This window comes from Sceloporus occidentalis, unplaced genomic scaffold, assembly GCF_023333645.1.
Source record: "Sceloporus occidentalis isolate IW3139 unplaced genomic scaffold, rSceOcc1.0.p SCAF_7, whole genome shotgun sequence".
NCBI lineage: Eukaryota > Metazoa > Chordata > Lepidosauria > Squamata > Phrynosomatidae > Sceloporus > Sceloporus occidentalis.
In genome coordinates, this window is record NW_028316987.1 from 8,771,678 (window position 1) to 8,793,010 (window position 21,333).

Below are 21,333 nucleotides of genomic sequence, written 5' to 3' on the forward strand. Positions count from 1 at the left end.
CCCAGCTCATTCTTTACAAACCTAATGGTAGAAAGTTGTTTTCTTATCATAAAACTGAGTTGACAAAGATCAAAGTTCTGTAAACTATACTGGTATAGCAAAGAGGATGAATTACTGTGAATGTAAGACAAACAATCAGATATCTATCTCTCATTCCACTGCCACTCTTTAGCTGGAGAAAAGTCACTAAGTTTGTGGTATGAAGATATAGAAAAAAAGTATCTGGCCAAATCCTCTGCTCCTCCCCCTTCCTAAAACTGGACTGTCAAAGGAAGTTATGTGATCAGAGCTTGATAATTCAGGATATTACAACGTGCCTGCTCTCTCCAAGAACTAAGGCAGGTTTTTCTTACCTGATGGTCCAGCATGAGAAGCAAGGTGCATTTCACATTGACATCACCTGGACGCTTAACTTGGAAGCCATCTGTTTCTTGGGTTGTGGGCATCCGGTGCCACTTAGGGGAAAAAGTCACACAAAACAGGTGTCTTTAGGACAAGAATTATTCATTTAACTATGCATCATCTTATGTTTCAATGGTCTGTTTTCAGATTATTATTTTATTGTTGCTCTTACAATGGGCAGGGCTAAAAAAGTACTAATTTTTCATTTAATTACTGTAAGATGTTACTTCACCAGTTACATATTCATAGAACAGTTATGGGTAAAAGCCCATCTACCTGTCACCTTATATCTAACATTTTATGGACATCATTTTAAAAGCACTGGAGAAGCCAATTCATTGCTGCTCAATTAACCTATAAAGAGATTTTAGCAAAGGTACAAATATGCAGTGAAGGAGTTTTAGTTGTACCTGGGCAAAAGGAATATTATGCATCACACACACACACACTTCAAGACACTTTTTAAAATGTTCAAATGTTCCATTATATGTCTACACTTTGTGAAATGGTAGAAGCTATTATTAAATTAAAGGGTTATCTAATGATACTGCCATACAATGCCTACTAACCATAATCTGACTCTAGTCTACAGGTAATGGCTAAATGTTGGTTTGGACATGGAGATCCAACAATTTATGTCCCATGCAAACTCCAAAGCTACTCAGGTTTGCTGCAAAGATACTTGAGACAAAAACTATGCAGGAATAGTATATAATGACAAATAACTCAGAAATAAGTCTAGCTGACCCATGAAGCCAATCCATCAAATTCAGGCACATCTCCCCTCTTCTTCTGTAAACTGTTCTTTAACAATCATAATTCCTGCTCCTGACAAATTGCTAGCAGGTAGCTCCAGCTCCTGTGAATAATTCCTTCTGCTAAAAAAATTGTTCACAGTCTCAATCCTATAGTTCACCACAACTACCACTCAGCCCCCAGAGAAATAAAGGGCTAACAGACAGGCCAAAATAAAGCTGCTTTGGGTCAGTTTGGAGGTATGCTGTTTAAATGCTGCACGTGTCCTAAGAGCCTTGAAGCCGCGCCAAAGCCACGCTCCAGTCCTAAGGACTAGAGTGCAGCTTTGGTGCAGCTTCTGGCCTCTTAAAAGGTTTGTGTCATTTAAACAGCAAATCTCCGATAAAGATGTCACTAAGGCAGCTGCCTTTTAGAGTGCTGAAATGAAATGTTAAGCTGCTCTGAGCTGTCTCTTATTCAGCAAGCACAACCATGCGCCAAGGCACCTACCTCTACAAGGTGGTTGTCTGGACCATACAATTCTTTGTCCAGCTCGATGACCAAGCTCTTGAAAAAGGACGAGAATTTCCTCTTCTGTTTGCTTGGCTGAGACAGAAAGATAAAGGAGGCACTGAGCTCTGCTTTCCTCACAAGTACACAGAAACGTGGACAAATACATCCATAAATAAGGGGAAAGTAAGTGGTGCCACTTCTAGAAATTAGGAACATAATTGCCTTGAACAAAGTTTGAAATGATACCATCATCACTGATATTTACACAGCATGTTATTTCAGCACAGTACTTCAGTTAAGGAGAGAAGGTAGTCCTCCCTCTTATTTGTCTCATAGGAAAAGTTTTGGAAGAACTAAAGGGTTTAGTAGGTCATGTGTTCCAGTATGGAGGGTTGCCAGTGAAAAATCAACAACCTCCTGATGGTGTGTAAAAGAATGAGTTTCTGTTGTGTTTTTAAACCATGAGATCATCTGGATCTTTGAAAAATAGATTTCTAAATCCAAATTCTGGGAGCAGATGTATGGCTCTAGTATAATGCCAAATTGAAAAGATAAAAATCAAACTGAGAATGAAGTAAATAATCGTGATAAGATGAAATTGTAGATCTAAGTCACACATTAGAAATAAAAAAAAATCAATGGACCCAGATAATAACCACTAGAACCTGGGAAGGATCAAGGAAATTACCTTATGTCTGAGCTGGATAACATAGTGGAAAACATAAATGAAGAAAGAATTACTCCTCATATAGAAGAATAAATCCTGCCAAAAGAGAATGAATATGGCTCCTACAAAGAAGAATCCTTACTTCATTACCTGGACAGTTCTCACAGTGAAAGGATGTAAGAAGGGAGTTCTAAAGATTTGTGTTGGGAACAGAACTTTTAAATCTGTGTATAAATGACCTAGTTAGAGAACAGCAGTAAGGTGGCCAGGTTAGATGATGACACCACATTCTTAAGAATTGAAAAAAGAAAAAAAGAAACTGCAGAAAGTTCAAAAAATATTTTTAAGTGAGTAAATGGGCAATAAAACGGCAAACTTATCTTTATTTCATTTTTGTAAAATATAAATAAATTAAATTTGCAAAAAATCCAAATGTTGTTCAGTGTACGCAAAAAGAGATACTGTACATATTATAATGAAAACCCTACAACAGTTATGAAAAAGGCAAGTACAATCATAGGGATAATTAGGAAAGGAATATTTTATTTTATTTTATAAAATTATGCAAGGTGTTCAGAAATTTGAAAGAGGGACATTTTCATTTTCTCTCATATTTGAACTCTGGGATCATCCTGTGAAAGTGAGTGTGAGAAGATCCTCAAAAAAACTGAAGTACGTCTTCGAACAGCACATATGGTGATTTAGGTAAGAAAAATTATTGGAAGATTAGACTTTCAACAACTGCTGCTCATGATGGCTACTTGGTGATTCCAGCATCAGAGGCACCCTGCCTCAAAATATGAGCTGCTGGAAAACAACAGTAGGAGAGTACTGTCGCCTTCTTGTTTTACTTATGTGCTTCCCATGGACTTAGCCCTGCCCACTGGGGAAAACAGAATCTACTAAGTATCTCTTTGTTCCCAGTCTTGGAGAGCTTCGCTTACATCCTCATGACCTGGTCACTACTCAGAGTGAAAGGAAGCCAGATACACAAGAAGGGGCATCTCCAATGGATGTAAATCAGGCTTCTACATATCAGGAGAGTCTCTGGTTGGCTGACTGCTTCGGGTTGTATGCCCAAATGGGGTGGCCTAAGGTGAAATGGATGGAGCTCAGAAGAATTTTTAATAAATAAAATTGACAAAGGCTGCATCCACACTGCAGAAATAATCTGGGTTAACCACACTTTAACTGCCATGGCTCAAGGCTATGAAATTCTAGGATTCATAGTTTGTTGTGCCACCAGAGCAGAGCTATGGTAGTTATAGTGGGGTCAAACTGGATTATTTCTGCAGTGCGGATGCACCCAAAAATAGATATAAATCAGATCAAATATGTAAATATGAATAAATCTTATTTCAACATGAGCACACATTTGCTTCATTATACAGTAGCCCCTCAGAATCTGTTCTGGACCCACACTTAAAATGGAGACTCACACATATTCGAGTCCCATAGAAAATATTGGTATGTATGCAGGCGCCAACATTTTATTAAGGCCACTTGTCCCTCCTGTGAAGAGCAAGACCACAGATTCCAAGTCTGCGAAAAGGGAGGGACAACTGTACTTCATTATAATAAAAATCAATGAAAACATAACAACCAAGTACTAATTAAAATAATAAATTGATATTTGAAAAGATTAACTTACTTTAACGCTTTAAATATTATTGTATTAACTACAGTTAATTAATCCATTTAGAGAATGGTAAGTTCATTACAGAATGAGGTTAATTTATGATGAAATAATTTCTAATTTTAATGTAGCTAGAAACCATAAATTTTAAATATATTACAAACAGAAGTAGCAGAAGGAACGACAAGTTAAAGCCTTTCTATTCCAATTCACTGGGGAACACTTTGAAATCCTTGCAAAACCAAGGTTTCTGCTTGAAAAGTAATATATAACATCATGGACTACATTAGTCAACTGCACTATGCGGCTTGCATTTGAACTGGAAATTGACTCGAGTGAGCACTCCGCATTTAGCAATTTGCTAGGTTTTTAGAATTTATTTTTTCTTGCAGTGCTAGTGGAGGGAATGTGCAAAGAAAAAAAAAAGATGTTAAGTGCAGCATGTGACACTGAGGTCAAACTTTGTCCAGCCCTGATATAAATTTAAAGCGGACAAGTCAAGAGTTGAGACGGCTGCCTGAGGTAAATGTTTGCCTTGCAGGGAATCTCCAATAAAACTTATTTTAACCATTTTCCATGTTCCACCAAGCTACCTATCAGCAAGAATGTTTCAGTCTTACATCATCCAAGAGTTTCCCCTCCACACGAAGTTCCCACGAGGCTATGCGCTCACTGCCTTCAGATTCTTCTTTGCCAGGTGTAAAAGTATTGGAGATGTAAATCCGCAGCTTTCGCTTTTGCTAAAGGTTTGGGGGGGAAATTTATCAGGAACAGAACAGAATCATTTCAATTACATACTCATACTCACACTCAAGTATCATCTCATAAGAGCAATTCCACCTCACAAGTTCCAATATCTATCATTTCTAACCAGTAATGGAAAAAATCCTGCCTGAACCTGAAAAAGCTGCTACCACTGATTGTTGACAAAGCCTGGTTCCTTTTGGTGTTGCTACAGAAGCAGACAGAAAGGAACTGGCAGTTTCAGCAGGAAGGTTTCTATATTAGGCTGCTGGACATGAGCAGGGTTGATGCCAAAATGCTTATATAATACTCTAGGACAGTGTTTAACGAACTTTGGTCCACCCAGTATTTTGGACTTCACTTCCCAGAAGCACCAATCAATTTGGCCAACAGTTAGGAACTCTGGGAGCTGACGTCCAAAAAATACAGGTTTGGGAACCACTGTTCTGGAACAGTGGTGTCACACTTGGGGGTGTAGGGTGCACTGGGTGACACCTCAGAGGTTGGGGACACCCGGTTTGGCCCTCCTCCCCCATGTTGTGTGTGTGTGTGTGTGTGTGTGTGTGTGTGTGTGTCGGTGCTGCCCAGTGCCCAACCCTTCTTCTCTGCTGCTTTGGCTCTCTCTGCAAGCAGAAAGCCAAGGACAGAGAACGAGCGGCAATGTGTGCCCCTTCCGTTGACTCACTTGCCCAGCTGGCAGCAATCCCCCCAACAGCTTGAGGACAAGGATTGGTGAGCTTGCCCCAACCTCCTCCCCAAGGAGGAAGCTGAGGCAGCGGAGCAGGGGTGAGCTCACCCCTCACAGCTGCTCCATTACCCCAGCTCCATCCTTGAAGAGAAAGCTGGGGCACTGGAGGGGGAGCAAGAATGCCACTTTTGTACATTCCTGTTGCCTCACTTGCCCAGCTGACACACGCGCACGCACACACGCACACTGCCCTGAGTGGGTGGCCTGGGCAAGTCAGAAGCTGGGGAAGGGAAGCAAGGGAGTCTGAAACTTCTGCGACCTCCCAACAACATTTGCAGGGTCTGGCTGGAAAGTAGGTGACCAAGGAGAGGGGTAGGCAAGCAAGTTAGCAGGAGAAGATGGGGCAGGCCATTGACACCCCTGTCCCCCAGCAGCCCTCTGCATGGGGGACACCAAAGCTAATAATACCACTGCCCTTGAAGGTTCCAAAAGATGCACTGTGCAAGCACAGGATAACCCATTTGTGTGAGTCACAGAAACCACAAAGAAGAATAGGCCCTTCTTCTCAGTCCTACCACAACTGGTAGGCTATATTCAATCTGTAACTGAGCCTTTAGGGCACCAGGGAACATCCTAAAGGACATGTGACCCTGTCCATCCCAGAGTGCTTAGCTAATCCTATTTCTTTCCATACCGTCAAAGGTTTCTTGATCGCCTCCTGGATCTCCATCCTCTTGCGGGCAATGGTCTGGTCCAGCTTGCGTTCAAAGGCCAGTAAATCCATGTAAGCCTGAGACTCTGGAACCAGCTCACGAATCTATGAACAACGATATTCTATCAGGCAAATCTATCCAGAAGAGATCTTGTAGCACCTTTGAGACTAACTGAAAGAAAGCAGTTGGCAGCATGAGCTTTTGTAGACTTCAGTCTGCTTCCTCAGGTGCATTTAGACACATCTGAGAAAGTAGACTGAAGTCTACGAAAGTTCATGCTGTCAACTTCTTTCTTTCTGTTAGTCTCAAAGGTGCTACAAGATCTCTCTACATACCGATTCTACTGATTAACACAGATATATCTTGGAATTCTATCTAGAAGAATGATCGAATTCAGAGCTTAAAAAAGTATCCATCCTGGCTGGGGAATTCGAGATGCTGCAGTCTCCCTGAGAAAAAAAAGGTTTCCATATCCAACCAGAACAAGGGTCCAGTGCCTCTAAGCCAGGGTGCACAACTGTGGAAGGCTAGGGTGTCACATTAGCCCCCTCAGGAGAACTTGGTGGGCTGCATGTCTCTATTGCATCTGTTTCTGCATAAGAAAAATCAATTGTTTTGCCACCAAACACTGTCTAGGGAGCATGGGAAAATTATCTCATGTTTTGGAGCTTTTGGTGGACATTTTAGGTCTAGGAGAGGCCTTTTTTAACATCAGGAAGTGAACAGATCTCACTTCCTATTCAATTCCTAAAAAAGGCCTCTCCAGGGCCTAAATTGGCTGTGTGTGTGCGCAAAATGTGGTGGAAATACGTGAAGTCGAAGGCTTTCATGGCTGGCATCCATAGATTTTTATGGGTTTTTCGGGCTATGTAGCCATGTTCTAGAAGAGTTTCTTCCTGACGTTTCGCCAGCATCTGTGGCTAGCATCTTCAGAGAATGCTTTCCTGGAAAGGAGTGGGGTATATATATTGTGGGATCTGGAAAGGCAGGAGTGATTTGCATGTGTATTGTTCTGTTGCTAATGGCAGGCCTCAAGGTGGAAGGATATGCAAAGGAGGATTAATGTCTGCTTGATTAGTGCTCATTGTTTGCTGGCGAAACGACAGATGCTGGCGAAACGTCAGGGAGAAACTCTTCCAGAACATGGCCACGTAGCCTGAAAAACCCACAAAAATCTGTGGTGGAAATATTCCTCCCACTTACCTAGTGGACACTTGGGGGCATTTAAGATTTAAAAAATTAAACCGTTTGGAAGAAATGCACTCCACACACACCTAGAGTGTGTTTGGGTGCATTGAGAGAATTATGGAGCAAAAAGGGAAAAAACATTTTTGTACCCATCCACTCGGAAGAGTCTTGGAGGCCCTAGAGAGTCATATGCATCCAATGGGCCACACCCCTGCTCTAAGCAGTTACTCAATGGAAGAACACCAATGGATATAATTATCTAGAGGACATGCATTTTGATTCCTGTCTCTCCCAGCTCATAGGCAGGCCTGTCTCTGCTTTGTCTACCAATGGGAGAAAGAATCCATAAGGTCTAATCCAATTTAATCTAGTAGATGTGCTTCAACTTCACTTACAAATATTAACCAGGATTGTTGTGAGGATGAACAACGTAAAGATGGTGACTTGCTTCACAACATAAAAGTTTATTCACAATTACAACTAGTAGTGGTTCAGGCTTGAGAAGCCAGTTTGGCATAGTGGTTTGAGTGTTGGACTATGACTCTGGAGACTAGGGTTCGATTCCCAGCTTGGCTATAAGCCCACTGGGTGACCTTGAGCAAGTCCCATGCTCTCAGCCGCAGAGGAAGGCAAAGGCAAACCTTCTCTGAACAAATCTTGCCAAGAAAACACCATGATAAGTGTCACCTTAGGGCAAGGGTAGGCAACCTTTTTGACCCGGGGGTCGGGTTGCTGTCCCTCAGACAACTGGGGGGCCGAAGCCAAAAAATAAATAATTAAATAATTTTTAAAAAAATTATATTAATAAATAAACCGGGACAAATGTAGGACAAAATTTTCAAATGGAAGACACTTTTTATTTTAAAAATGGAGGGCACGCGAAAAAATTTGCTGATTTTTAAAAAAATGTTAATATAAATGCAGGGTACCTTGAGGACCGCCTCTCTCCATACAATCCGCCCCGCACACTCAGAACATCTGGGCAACAGTTGCTAAGGGTTCCAGGGGCCAGGTTAGTTTCTACTTCCAAGAGGGCCTTCACCACCTCGGCTCCCAACCTCTGGAACTCTTTGCCCATTGAGCTCCACTCGGCCACCTCCCTGGCCCAGTTCAAAAAGGGGCTGAAGGCTTTTCTATTCAAACAGGCATACCCCGATGCGAGCCCCGAATAACCTCACCCTCTTCTTTATGTCAGCAGTGGCATGCTGGCTGGAATGTTTTATTGGATTTTAATCTGAATGTATTTTTATATTTTGTATTTTGTGGAATGCTGTACACCGCCCTGATTTGTAGAAGGGCGGTATATAAATAAAATTTTTATTTATTATTATTATTTATGTTTCTGAGGCTTCTATAGACAATTGCCCCCCCTTGCCCCCCTTGCCCGCCGCTTGCCTGCCTCCTCCTGATAGGCCAAAGGCCTCGGCGGCAATCGGCGGAAGGACTGGGCTGGGGCCGGTCCCAAGGCCTCGCCAGGCTGGATCCGGCCTGCGGGCCATAGGTTGCCTACCCCTGCCTTAGGGTTACCATAAGTTGGAAACGACTTGAAGGCATACAATAACAATTAAGTCCAGGCTTGACTGGAGCTGCTGAGAAATCTTGGACTAGCCATATGGAATCTCAATGGGAACTGCTTCAGCTATTCCAAATGGGAGGAGGGACCAAATTCTAATATTTTTCTCACTGCACTGAAAAAGCAGAGTGCTTCTCTTCCTTTCACCTGCACACTCAAATAATTATGCAAGGAATTGCAAAGAGAACAGGTTCAAGACTAAACATTCTGTTCCTACCAAATGAACCCATTCCCCTGTCTCTTTCCCCTTAATGCAAAGGGCTCTATTGGAAAAAGAGCACTTACCCGCTGTGGCAGGACCTTGTCTGCCATCTTCCGCCTTTTGAGCCTGCAAGAATTATGCAGAAGAGTTAAGCCCTCAGGGGAGCAACAGTCTAGAGGTCCTGGAACTGTGACTATAAAGCCCAAATTGTACACCCATAACAAATAACATATGATTTCCAGGCCTTGTCTGCATGGGCCAAATAAAACAGCCTCCATTTGTCTTCTCAGCAAGAAGACTGGATGACACAGCCCAAACCCTAGTTCTGTGGCAAACAGACAAGACAATGTTCAACCTGTTCAGCAGCAGAAACAGAGCATAACCCAATAAAATGAATTAAAATACCTCACCAGCTGATCTTGACCTTCCTGGAAGCCCTCCATTCCAACTCTGGGTGGCTGTTTGAAACACATCCCACTGAGCTTCCTGGTGCATCCAACACTGCCACCAATCACTTGCTCTGGGGTCAGAACAAGACACATGCCCATGTAATTGCCACTGGGCATCTTGTTCTGACTTCATAGTGAAGTCAGCAGCAGACACACCAGGCAGCTCCGTAGGATATGCATGCATTTGGTGTAGGAAGAGAGGGTGAGGTCTGGGGCCAGGATACTCTGAGCTGTATCCCGGGCCCCAGACGTGATAACTGTCTGTGTAACAGTAATATATCTTCCCTGCTTTTAAATACTGGTTCACAAATTCCCCTCCGCTTGACTTAGGGGAACTTACCTATATCTTTGGTAGCAAGCTACAGGCAAGTACCCCTAAATCAAGCTGAGGGGAATTTGTGAAATTACAGTTAATTATTTTGTAATAAATATATTAAACTGTTTCATGCACAATATTAACTTCAGAAAAACATTCAGACTCATTTGGGGTCATAAAGCACACCTTTATTTATTTAAAATATTTATATCCTGCCTTTCTTCTGACAATGGGACTGAAGATGGCTAACAACATATTTAAACACTACAAGTTAAAAGCCAAATATAAGTGAAAATAAAAGTATAAATATAAGATTTTTTAAAAATTAAACAATTTATGTGTTTAAAAAATTAAACCTTAACAATATTAAAATGTATTAACAACTATATACAAACTCTTTAAAACCATTTCCCTCCACATTTAATGTTACCATCTTCAACAATTACGTATATAAAGTCCTTTTTGGAAATAAATGTATATGCAGTTTTATAGTTATGAGGTTTATTCATCTGTCCTAGCTCTTAAAGCTGTTGGGTAATTGTTTTTCATGACAGTTCCACATAATTCAAAACATAAAAAGAACAATTTCATACTCAGCTAGTTTTTTGTTTCCCCACCGTTTCCATTGTTATGCTGTTGCTACATTTGCTGCTATGAGGACATGAACTGTGAGTTCCTCATATTCCATGACAGAGTTTGGTTATTCACATTTAGAACAGATATAGGAATAAACCTCTCCACAGGAAGCTAGGATTCTAATGGACAAAATGGTATGAGAAATGTGGAATAGTGGGATCTGCTGAATCTGAGATCACTCTAGGAGCTCCTACATGCTATCTAGTCACATTTCCTTCATTTGTGTTGTTGTTGTAGTTGTTGCTGTTATTGTTATTGTGTGTTGTTGTGTTGTTTCTGGCTTACGATGACCCTAAGGTGGGGTTTTGTGGTCAAGTTTCTTCAGAGGTGGTTTGTCATTGTCAACCCTTGAGGCTGAGAGACTGTCACTTACCCTGGGTCATGGCCAGTGGATGTCATGGCCAAGGAAGGATTTGAACCCTGTTTTTCAGGGCCACCGTTCAATGCCACGCTGCACCATGCTGGCTCTCTTATGGCTATTTGTACAGCCATTTTAAATTGACGAATGTTTTAACTGAAGTTGTGTTTTAACTGAAGCATATTTGTTGGTCTATTGTTATTCCCGCCCCTTCTTATTATTATTATTATATGAAAAGAAAGAGTAACAATAAAAAAGAGGCAGGAGAGAATACGTTTGGATCCATATAGCAGCAGTGGAAATTCTGCCTGCAAGCATAATAAAGAACAGAAGAATCCTGCCTTCAACTCACTGCAAAAGGAACAATAACAGCTACAAAGCTCAAACTAACCAAGAGAATGAAGTCTGGCAGTTGAAATGGCAATCTAGCAAACCAAGAGATCGTTTTCTCCTTCTACTGCTTTGTGCTTCCACTTTCATCATGCAGAACTTGGCCCTGAAGCCTGGGTGCCAGATGTTTTCAGCTGTTTGCTTCCCTGTGCAACATTCTCTTTGGATCAAGCTGGCTGAGAGGACTTGCCAGGAAACTGAATGTCATTTGCATCTTATTTGTTTTCAAAAACAGCTGGTAAAACCAAGCCAAACAGATTCTGTAAGGGGCCAGAAATGTGTATGTGAAGAAAACAGATTAAACTCAAATTCTGCTGAAGTTGCTTATAGAAGAAAAATGCAAGCTGAAGCCAGGGGGAGAATAGAAACTCAAATGAGAGTAAGGGGCAAATGGGCTGCAATAAGGAGAGGATACTTGACTCTCTGTTGTGTGCTTTCAAGTCATTTCTGACTTGTGTCAACTGTAAGGGGCCCCGATCACTGAGTTTTCTTGGCAGAATTTGTTCAAAGGAGGCTTGCCTTTGCTTTCCTCTGAGGTTTAGATAGTGTGACCTGCCCCGTTTTCAAGAGCAATTCATACATACTCTTCTTCCCCCAAAACAGCTTAAAATTTACACTCTTCCTTTCAAACGTGTCAAGTGTCTCTCTCAATATAGTTCAGTAATCCTTAAAAACTGACCCTGTAAAGTAGTCAAGGGTCTGTCTTTAAGGATTAACGAAGAGCACTTTGCACATTTGAAATGAAGAATGTAAATTTTAATCATTCTTGTAAGCACTTTTGGGGGAAGAAGAATATATATAAATTGCTTCTGAAAATGATGCAGGCCACGGGTCCTGCAAGTAAATGTTGCAGTGCATTCACACATCCATAGAAGAGGGCTCCTGTTCAGAAGTTTAGCCAACTGTAACTTCCTCCAGAATAGAGCTAGAGCACCTGGAGCCCTTCAAATGCTGTTGGACTACAACTCTCATTGCCCCTCTTCATCGACCATGCTGACCAGGGCTGCTGGAATGTGGACCCAACAGTATCTGAAGGACCACTCATTTCCCACTTCTGCTAAAAAGTTGCAACGGGCTTCCAGCTCACCCATTTCCTTTTGCCATTTTCAACTGACATTGAGTATTCCACGGCTCATAAATACCATCTAGCATGCTCTAAAGTGGGAAGTTTGGAGGAGACTACTATAGGGGGATCTATGGGGCAAAACAGACCACCCCAAAGGAGCGGCTCCGCACCACCCCTTTCAGCGCCGGATTGGGCCTGCGGCAACCGCACACCACAGGCCCAATCTGGTGCTTTGCTGGCTCGAAAAGGGCCAGCAAAATGCCACTCTTTCTGAAAGCAATGAAAAGTCATCCTTGCCACGGTAACAGTGCACAGGACGTCTAATGCTGCACGAAAGGGGTGTGATGCCACCTGTTGTCTGGTTGGGCATGGAGTGTGACACCAGCATTGGGGCATCGTAAGGTGTCACACTCCATGCCCAACCATGTCCCCAGTCTGACCCAAGGCCGGTGTTAAACGCCAGTCTGTTTAGACCCTTTGTTAGAGCTCCTGAAAACAATCAGATCTCAGAAATGCCAGCATGAGGATCAGATTGCCTTATCCAAGTCTCTCCACTTCCATCAACTTCTTCTCTATGGCAAACCCATGGCCTGGCAAGTATCTTTGCCTATACCTAATCAAAAACATATCTTGAGTAGATTCAAGACCCTTTGGCCTGTCAAATTAACATGGTCTCAGAAAGTCTCTCCATGCAGTGCTGGGAACTAGCAGTCACACAATGCTTGAGATGGGGAAGCAGACATTCAGAGAGAGAAGATATCTGCACACAAAGTGTAGAGGGTGCTCATCACAGAATAGTCCTAGCTCTCATGGTATACCTTAGCTAATGTTTCTTATATGCACACAAAATGTTGATTATGTGGCCTGGGCTATATCACTTTAGACTGCAGAAGGAGACTGAAGTGATGGAATGCTCAACCATGTAAAACTAAAATATAAAGAAAAAACCTTACCTAGAAAACTAACATGCCTAAGGAAAAAAGTGAAGGAGAAAGCAGAAGCATCCATATTGGTGAGACCTAGGTCTAAGAAGATGTTTATGGAGAAAACCATGTGCTCCAAATTAACACATTGCATCTTTTCCAGTGGAAGAGTTTAAAATTAATCTATTGTCATAGATCATCATCATCTCTTGGAAAGGTGCTAGATTTGAATGTTTTAGAGGTCTGTGTATAGTTTTATTCTTGGAACGGTGCTAGATTTGAATGTTTTATTCTTATTGTTTTAATGTTTTAGGATTTTAACTCTTTTAATATCTACTGTTTTTAAACATTTGTATTTTTTAAATTCCATTTTATTCTTGTACTGAGTTATGTGTTTTAATACCATACTAGTTTAATTCTATTTTAATGCCTACTTTTGTATGTTTTTACCTACATTTTGTTTAATTTCTAAGCTGCTTTGTATCCCAGTTTTGGGGAGAAAGCAGGATATAAATAATCATCATCATCTAGTAAAGTTTATTATTTCACTGGTCCTTCATCATATATATTGGAATATACTGCATATTCAATTCCAGGAAGCAAGTGATTCCACAGATTACTATATAATCATTGCAGATTCTTTGGTTAGTTATTTTAGTTACTCTGTCCCAAGTAAACTTTCAGAATAGAGGGCTCACATAATTAACACAGTAATTTCTATGCACCCTTTCCTAATGGCTACAGTGCACGTATTTGGTATACCAAGGAGGCACTGGTAGTAAAATAGTTGGGACAGTAGTAATGCAAAAGAAGAGAAGACAGACTGGGATTGAATAATACAAGAGTTCTGAGCCTATATGGGGGCATTATGTGACAGAAATTATGGTACAGCATGCTGTCTTCTCCATTACCATTTCATTTGCTTAACGCTGTCCAGTGGAATTATTCCAAGCACCATATTCTAGGCCTATGATTCTGAATCCTCTGTCTCAGTTCATTCTTACTAGGCTGAACAAGTGGTTTTAGTGGTTTTGACCTGAGAATAAGGACAAAGTTTTTGAAGCAGTCCAACTAGTCATCTGTGTTTTGGATCCTTCCCCATCTTCCCTGATCCTAGCCAACTGGCAGAGGCTGGCTACCACAATTCTTAGGCTGCTCATACATCTTTGAGAGAAGCAGCAACCCATGCTTCTCTTGAAAAAGCCACATTACAACCATTCCTGAAAAAGTCCTTTATGACCACTTTTGTGGAAAATATTTTTTGGAGCAATAGAGCGAATGTTGGTGGTCCAGCTCCAGTTTTCTTTAGAAGAGTATGATTTATTGCATTGATATGTTGGTGGATAAACTCTGCCAGTGATAAATCAATATGTATGTACTAACTAACTGTTCTAAAAACCTTGACAACTCTTATGCCTTCAGTCATGGTGTTCTTCTGAATTGCTGGGAGTATGCAGCCCTTACAGTAGTTCCACTCCAACTCATCTGTTAGATTTCAGAAGGTAGGGGAAAGGATGGTTGTTCTATTCCATAAATTGTATTATAGGCCCAGTACATTCCACTGAAAAGCGGCGGCCTGCCAGCGGCCTATTTCCCTCCAGAGTAAAAACAGTGCGGCTTCCCTCCAGAGTAAAAAGAACCTGGTATTTCTGGGTTCTTTTTATGGTGCCGGAGTGATGCTCGCAACGTAAGTGACACGTGGCAGTTACATCACAATGGCAGCACCCGTGTACATGGGACACCACCATTAGTAGGCCACCACTCCGTACTAGGGTTAGGAACTGTGCGGTTGGTGCGCGGTCCCTAACCTTAAAATTGGCGCCAGCACGGTGCATTTGGGCAGTCTGTACTGTGCCATAGTTTCATTCCATGCCTGTGGCTTCCAACTCTACATGAAATTGCTGGAGAAGTTCAAAAATTTTAGAGTAGTCTCTCTAAAGACACTCTCCTCTTAGAGTAGAATGAGCAATGACCTCCATAAACTGAAATTAAATCCTGATATGAGGGAGAGGATGGCAAAACGCAAGAGTTTGGACTGAGAGTGAATGGACTATTTTAAGACATAGTGTAAATCCACCTCACTTAAAGAAGTAGAACCTCAGCATACTTTCAAACCTAGATTTCCTCTTGGAATTTTAGATGATACCTTTGTATTAATGTGCCAGCTGTGTCCTTTCTGTCATGACTGGAACACTTCATTCCTAAGAAGGCTGTTTGGAAGTACCACTGTGGCAAGCAGAATTTTAACTGACCTAACATCACATGACAACAGCCATAAGAGAAATGCACTTATTACTTGGACCTAAATCTAAATAGTTGTTCTGCTAGAATAGATTCACGGAATTGCTGGACAGTAAGTCAACACTTAGCACTTAATTACCAACTGATTAACTCAGAGACTTCTGAATTTCAGTCAATTCAAAGTAAACCAGTAAATCAAGAGCATTGCAAGGAACAATCTGAAAATAAAAGGAAATCCTTTGGACAGCTCTTAGCTTTTTGGAAACTTCACTAACACAGGATATACCAATGGCCATGATTAATGCCAAGGTTCAGAAAGAAAGAAGAGGGGATTACCCACAGCTACGGACAAGGACATTTAAAAACACTCTTCCTAGAGAGGAAGCTCAAATTATTTAACTGGGGGCTACAATTAGAGCTTCAGAACATTTTAAGCACAGAAGCTACAACGGATCCAGCAAAATAAGAGTTGGCTACTTTGATATTGTGCATGTAGGGAAGGGTGATGTCTAAAAACAAAGGTAAGATACACAGAGTAAGAGGTGGCAGTGAAGAAACTGTTCCACTATTTTGCAAATACTGTATCACCAATTTAAAGTTGAATTTTACGTAGAAGACATTAGGCCCTGACTAGAAATGTCTCTTATCATATTCAACTCCCTCTTTCCACAACATACATATATATTCCATAAAAGATTAATCTTCCCTGGAGTTCTTACCCTCGCCTTTGGGTTAGAGATGGAGGTTGGGTTTGTGGCCCAAGGAGGCGCTTTCGGAATGGATCCATCATGGACTGTGGCAATCCAGGTCTCATTGGAGAAGCTGTTCCATATGGAGGCCCTGAGGGGGCTCCCACTTGTAATCCTGTCATGGGCATCCGGCCACCAGGCAGCATTGCCTGCCGCTGGAAAGAAAAAACAGAAAGCATTCTAGAAAACAGGCCATGCAACCACCAGGAGTTCATTGGCAGTGCCTTGGCTGAACTCACACTGCTCCCACATCAGGGTAAAGTGCAACTGGCAAACCCACACTAAAAGCTGCCTAATGTTCTTCCAAAGAAAATTTCGGGAATGTAGATCATGGTGTGGGGGATCCTAACAGAACCTGTAGCATTCTTATATAACTACAATTATCGCAGTAGTCATAACAACTAGTTTAAAGCTGTAGTGTAGATGTACTCAGATACAATTAAGAATGAAGAGTAGGGATAACCGAGAATGGTCACTGCCACAGAAACTATGCCATACTGCTAACTTCTTTAAAAATAATGCTCAAGTTTATCATACTTCACTCACTGTGCCATTAAAAACTGCATTTTTTGCAACCATCTGAGATGCATACAAGCTAGGGTTGCCATTTCACGGCGGTGGGTGGGACTTTCCCGCCCCCTGGGGGGCGTGCCCGGTCCCGTCCCGCCCCCATTCCCGGGTGGCTGCCCAACTCTGAGCTCCCAGGGCTGCTGCCTGCCTTCTATAGCAGGGGTAGGCAACCTGCAGCCCGCAGGCCGAATGCAGCCCAACAAGGCCTTGGGACCGGCCCCAGCCCGGTTCTGCCGCCGATTGCCGCCGGGGCCTTTGGGGGGCAATTGTCTATAGAAGCCTCGGAAACATGCATTTATATTAACAGTTTTTTTAAAAATCAGCAAATTTTTTCACGTGTCCTCCATTTTTTTTAAAAAAGTGTCTTCCATTTGAAAATTTTGTCCTACATTTGTCCTGGTTTATTTATATATTTAATTTTAAAAAATTATTTAATTATTTATTTTTTGGTTTTGGCCCCCCAGTTGTCTGAGGGACAGCAACCCGGCCCCCGGCTCAAAAAGATTGCCTACCCCTGTTCTATAGAGTGCTGCCTGTGCAGCTTGTCTGGAGCAGCAGCAGGAGGACTGAAACCAGCAGGGGCGGGGTCTGCTGCACTGCCCTGCCTCTATTGGCCAGCCCTCTGCTTCCTTATTTGGGCATGATGCTCCAAATTCCAAGCGGAGAGGGCTTTGCAGGCAAGTTGCTTTTTGTTCTTCCCCTCTTTCTCTTTCCCCTCCTTCTCTTCTTCTTGTTATTCCGTTTTTTTTCCTCCTCCTCCTCTTCCCCTCCTCTTCCTTCTCTCCTTTTTCTTCCTTTCTTCCCCCTCCTCATCTTCTTTTTCTCTTTCTTCCTCTCTCTAAGCCCCCCTCCTCTTCTTCTCAGGGGTCCAAGGCTTCTCAAGGCTTTGCCCCCATTAGAAAAGAAAAAAGGCTTTGGATCTGTCCCATAAATCCCTCCTAAGTTGAGACATACCTGGGAAAAAGAGGGGGTGAGGGGTTTGGAGGGGTTGGAGGGGAAGGAAAAGGAGGAAGGGGGGAATTGCTAAGGAGGCTTGGGAGTGGGAAATGTATTTTTCAATGGCACAAGGGACTGCCTGTGATCTTGCAAATGCTATGCCTGATTGGGAGTGGGAAATGTATTTTTCAATGGCACAAGGGACTGCCTGTGATCTTGCAAATGCTATGCCTGATTGGGAGTGAGAAATGTAGTTTGCAGTGGCACAAGGGACTGCCTGTGATCTTACAAATGCTATGCCTGATTGGGAGTGGGAAATGTAGTTTGCAGTGGCACAAGAGACTGCCTGTGATCTTGCAAATGCTATGCCTGATTGGGAGTGGGAAATGTAGTTTGCAGTGGCACAAGGGACTGCCTGTGATCTTACAAATGCTATGCCTGATTGGGAGTGGGAAATGTAGTTTGCAGTGGCACAAGAGACTGCCTGTGATCTTGCAAATGCTATGCCTGATTGGGAGTGAGAAATGTAGTTTGCAATGGCACAAGGGACTGCCTGTGATCTTGCAAATGCTATGCCTGATTGGGAGTGGGAAATGTTCTTGTAGAATTGGGGGTGTTTGGCCAGAAAGAGAAGTACATTTCAGCCTTCTGTTTAGGAATAATGCCAAAATGTCCTCCATTTTGAGCATGCCTAAGAAACATGCATTTATATTAAAATTTTTAAAAAATTATCAATTTTTTCAAGTGTCCTCCATTTTTTAAAAAATGTGTCCTACATTTGAAAATGTGGCCCTACATTTGTCCCAGTTTGGAGGTCCTGCCTTATGGCAACCCTAATACAAGCAGTGTTTGGTGGAAAATACGGGGGCTTTTTTTCACATAAAACTCCTAAAGTTCCTCAGCCATAGCCATCAACACAGCTGTGGTCCAAAAAAGTAACATTTCCAAGCTCTGGGTAAATGTTCTCCTGCCCAACCTTATATACCAACTGAGAGGAATTCACTCTTCCGTGAAACTATTTGAGGCACAGGAACCTGTCTCAAATTAACTATGACCAGCTCACCTGTCCCTTTATTTCTAGCTATGCTACTCTTTTGATCACAGAAAATAATAAACCTTCTCCACAACTCACCTACTAGCTGGTTTAAGTAGCCCATGTGAACAATGGAGCAATGACACCACCACACATCAGCCCCATCAAGCATGCCCAATGGTCAGAGATGACAGGAGTTATAATCTATCGGCAACTAAAGTGCCCAAAGTTCTCCATTCTCCTCTATTAGGAAGGGCTACCATAGTCCTCTATATACATGTTGCTATTGTTGTTGTTGTTGTTATGCATTGTTCATATTTGGGTTTTTAATAATAATAATAATAATAATAATAATAATAATAATTTATACCCCGCTCTTTTTCAAATTATTATCAAGATAATAAAATATTAACAAACTAACTTTTTTTAAAATGAAAGATAATCTTATACTAAACAACAGATTACTGAAGGGGTAGGCACAAGCTAGAATACGATCTAACTGGGTGTTCTTATATTCGCAGGGATTTCTGACTCCCCAAATTTTAACAGTAGAGGCAACAAAAGGTTTCTCCCACTCACTTTGCTGCAAAGAAGCTTGGAGCAGTGCCAGCTGGTGGCTTCCCTCTCAGATGCTACAAATGTAAAGTCTGCCTACTCCTGAATTGGTAGATAAAACTGGTAGTTAATATGGAAGGTTAATGTACCCTTCTTCAGTTTCAAAGAGAGAGAGAAAAAAACAGTATTTTCTTCTCTCAAAGCCAGTGAACCTAGCATTCTCCCATTAATATACACTAGCTGGCATTTTGTTGATTTGACCCAACTAGAGTAGACCCATTCAATTAATGCTGAATGATTATCCACACAGAGATAAATCTAATGGATTAAATAAGTTAACTGCAGCTGGGTCTAAAACAAGAGTTAAGCCACAGTTACTCTTTCTATATCACTAAGAACAGGAATATGGAACTGGAACTAAACCAGAGACAAGCCTTAAACAAACTGCCTTTCCTCATATACAAGTGAGATTGTTCCATTTTCACAATAAAGATTTTTATACACAGATCTTTACAGGTTCAGATGTCTAGTCTTTCCCATTAGAAGGAACACCAATGTAGTACAAATGGCTAAGAATATGAGTGAAGGACCAGGAAAATATCAGCGCAAATCTCACTTCAAGCCAGTAAGTCACCTCAAAGAAATCACAATATCTGAGAACCACACTTGAGATAAACAGAAGCTGTCCTCAACCCTTGCAATGAAGAACACTGGTTTAGTGCCATTTTGAAGAGGTACCTTCTGTTTCTTTGTGTGATTATGGCTTTTAAAATTCCATCCCCAGTGAAAAAGTGTACAGGAGGTTTTCCCAGCTGGCCATCAGCATTATATTTTTAGCTATCACCAGCAATCATATTTGTGTAACTGTTATCACACCCTATTTACCCTGCATTATTTTCAGGTACAAATATTTTGTTGTATTTTATTATAATATCAGTTACAGAGAGGCCATAAGCATGAATTGGAAAGTTCAGATTACCTTTAAGTGTATTTCTGACCTGAGGGCAAGTGGAAAGACCCTGTAACTTTATGGCTAAGAATATTGCTGTTTCCCCACTCCCTGTCATGTGCATTTCCTCTTGAAGGTCACAGGACAAAAATCTGTCAGCCTAAAGCATGATGCCAATCTTTCTGCTTGCCTCCATGGTATTTTCCCACACCCCAAACTCCCTTGGGTTGTCCTGGTTTTCTTATTCCTGCTTGATTAACTCAATGCCAATTTCATCAACCTAAATATTCTTTAAGTTAAAACCATCAACCAGATGGGAAGCCCATTGTTTCTGGAATTTCTGGGAAATCAACTCAAACTGCCTCAAGTGAGGTTTGGCGCTTAAAAAACCCTGGTTGGACACTCCTATTTTAGTCTCAGTCGGAGTTGCACTAAGCCAGGACAGTTAAAGCGGTCTCAAATTGGATTATTTCTGCAGTGTGTTTTGGACCTCAATCCCAGGTAGTGATCTTAGTCCAATCCACTGCATTCATTCCTCAGATTGGAGCATCATTTTTAGAGTGGTAAGCATTGCCCATTTCAATCCTTTAATTTGCTATTTACTACCATCTTTTTTAGACTTTAGATCGTTTGTGTATGTTGTGTGTAAGTGCTTCATGTGAATGTTGACATCCCTCTTGTTGCTCAAGTAATAAAACTGAAATGTACTTAGTACTCTGGAGTTCTAGTTTTTTGGAACTGGTAAACAAAGGCTGAAAAATCCTGGCTAGTCTTACCCTGGCCTTCTCACTGCTTCCTATTAAGCTTAATTAATTTCCCCATTGAATTCGATTTGTGGATGCACTCTTGGGACCCCCTGCAATTTAGGTAACAGAGCCTTCCCACACAATCCCCATCCTACTTTGTCCTTAAGACCCTCCTGGTTATGTGCCACCTCTAGACTACCTGTTTATTTCCTTTCTTCATCTCATGGATATCTGTCTTTCCACCAAAACAAAAACAAGTAATTTTGGGGATGGGAGCGCTTAGAATTCCATTTGAATACAGCAGTTTACTCTTTTCATCCACAGTTCTAGTAATATCAAAAACCTTTTCTTGGTC

The 21,333-nt window shown here is 41.6% G+C and overlaps 1 protein-coding gene across 1 annotated transcript in view; it reads right to left on the bottom strand.

Annotated features, from left to right (window-relative positions):
• The window catches only part of LOC149309123 (SWI/SNF-related matrix-associated actin-dependent regulator of chromatin subfamily D member 2-like), a 40,958-nt gene that overhangs the window by 8,048 nt on the left and 11,577 nt on the right, over positions 1 to 21,333 (bottom strand). The window contains exons 2-7 of the mRNA XM_089531838.1: positions 16,160 to 16,344; positions 9,145 to 9,187; positions 6,080 to 6,202; positions 4,574 to 4,693; positions 1,648 to 1,743; positions 354 to 455 (exon numbers count right to left, since the gene is read on the bottom strand). Coding sequence (XP_089387964.1) covers positions 354 to 455; positions 1,648 to 1,743; positions 4,574 to 4,693; positions 6,080 to 6,202; positions 9,145 to 9,187; positions 16,160 to 16,344 — 669 coding nt within the window. The remainder of the gene's footprint in view (positions 1 to 353; positions 456 to 1,647; positions 1,744 to 4,573; positions 4,694 to 6,079; positions 6,203 to 9,144; positions 9,188 to 16,159; positions 16,345 to 21,333) is intronic.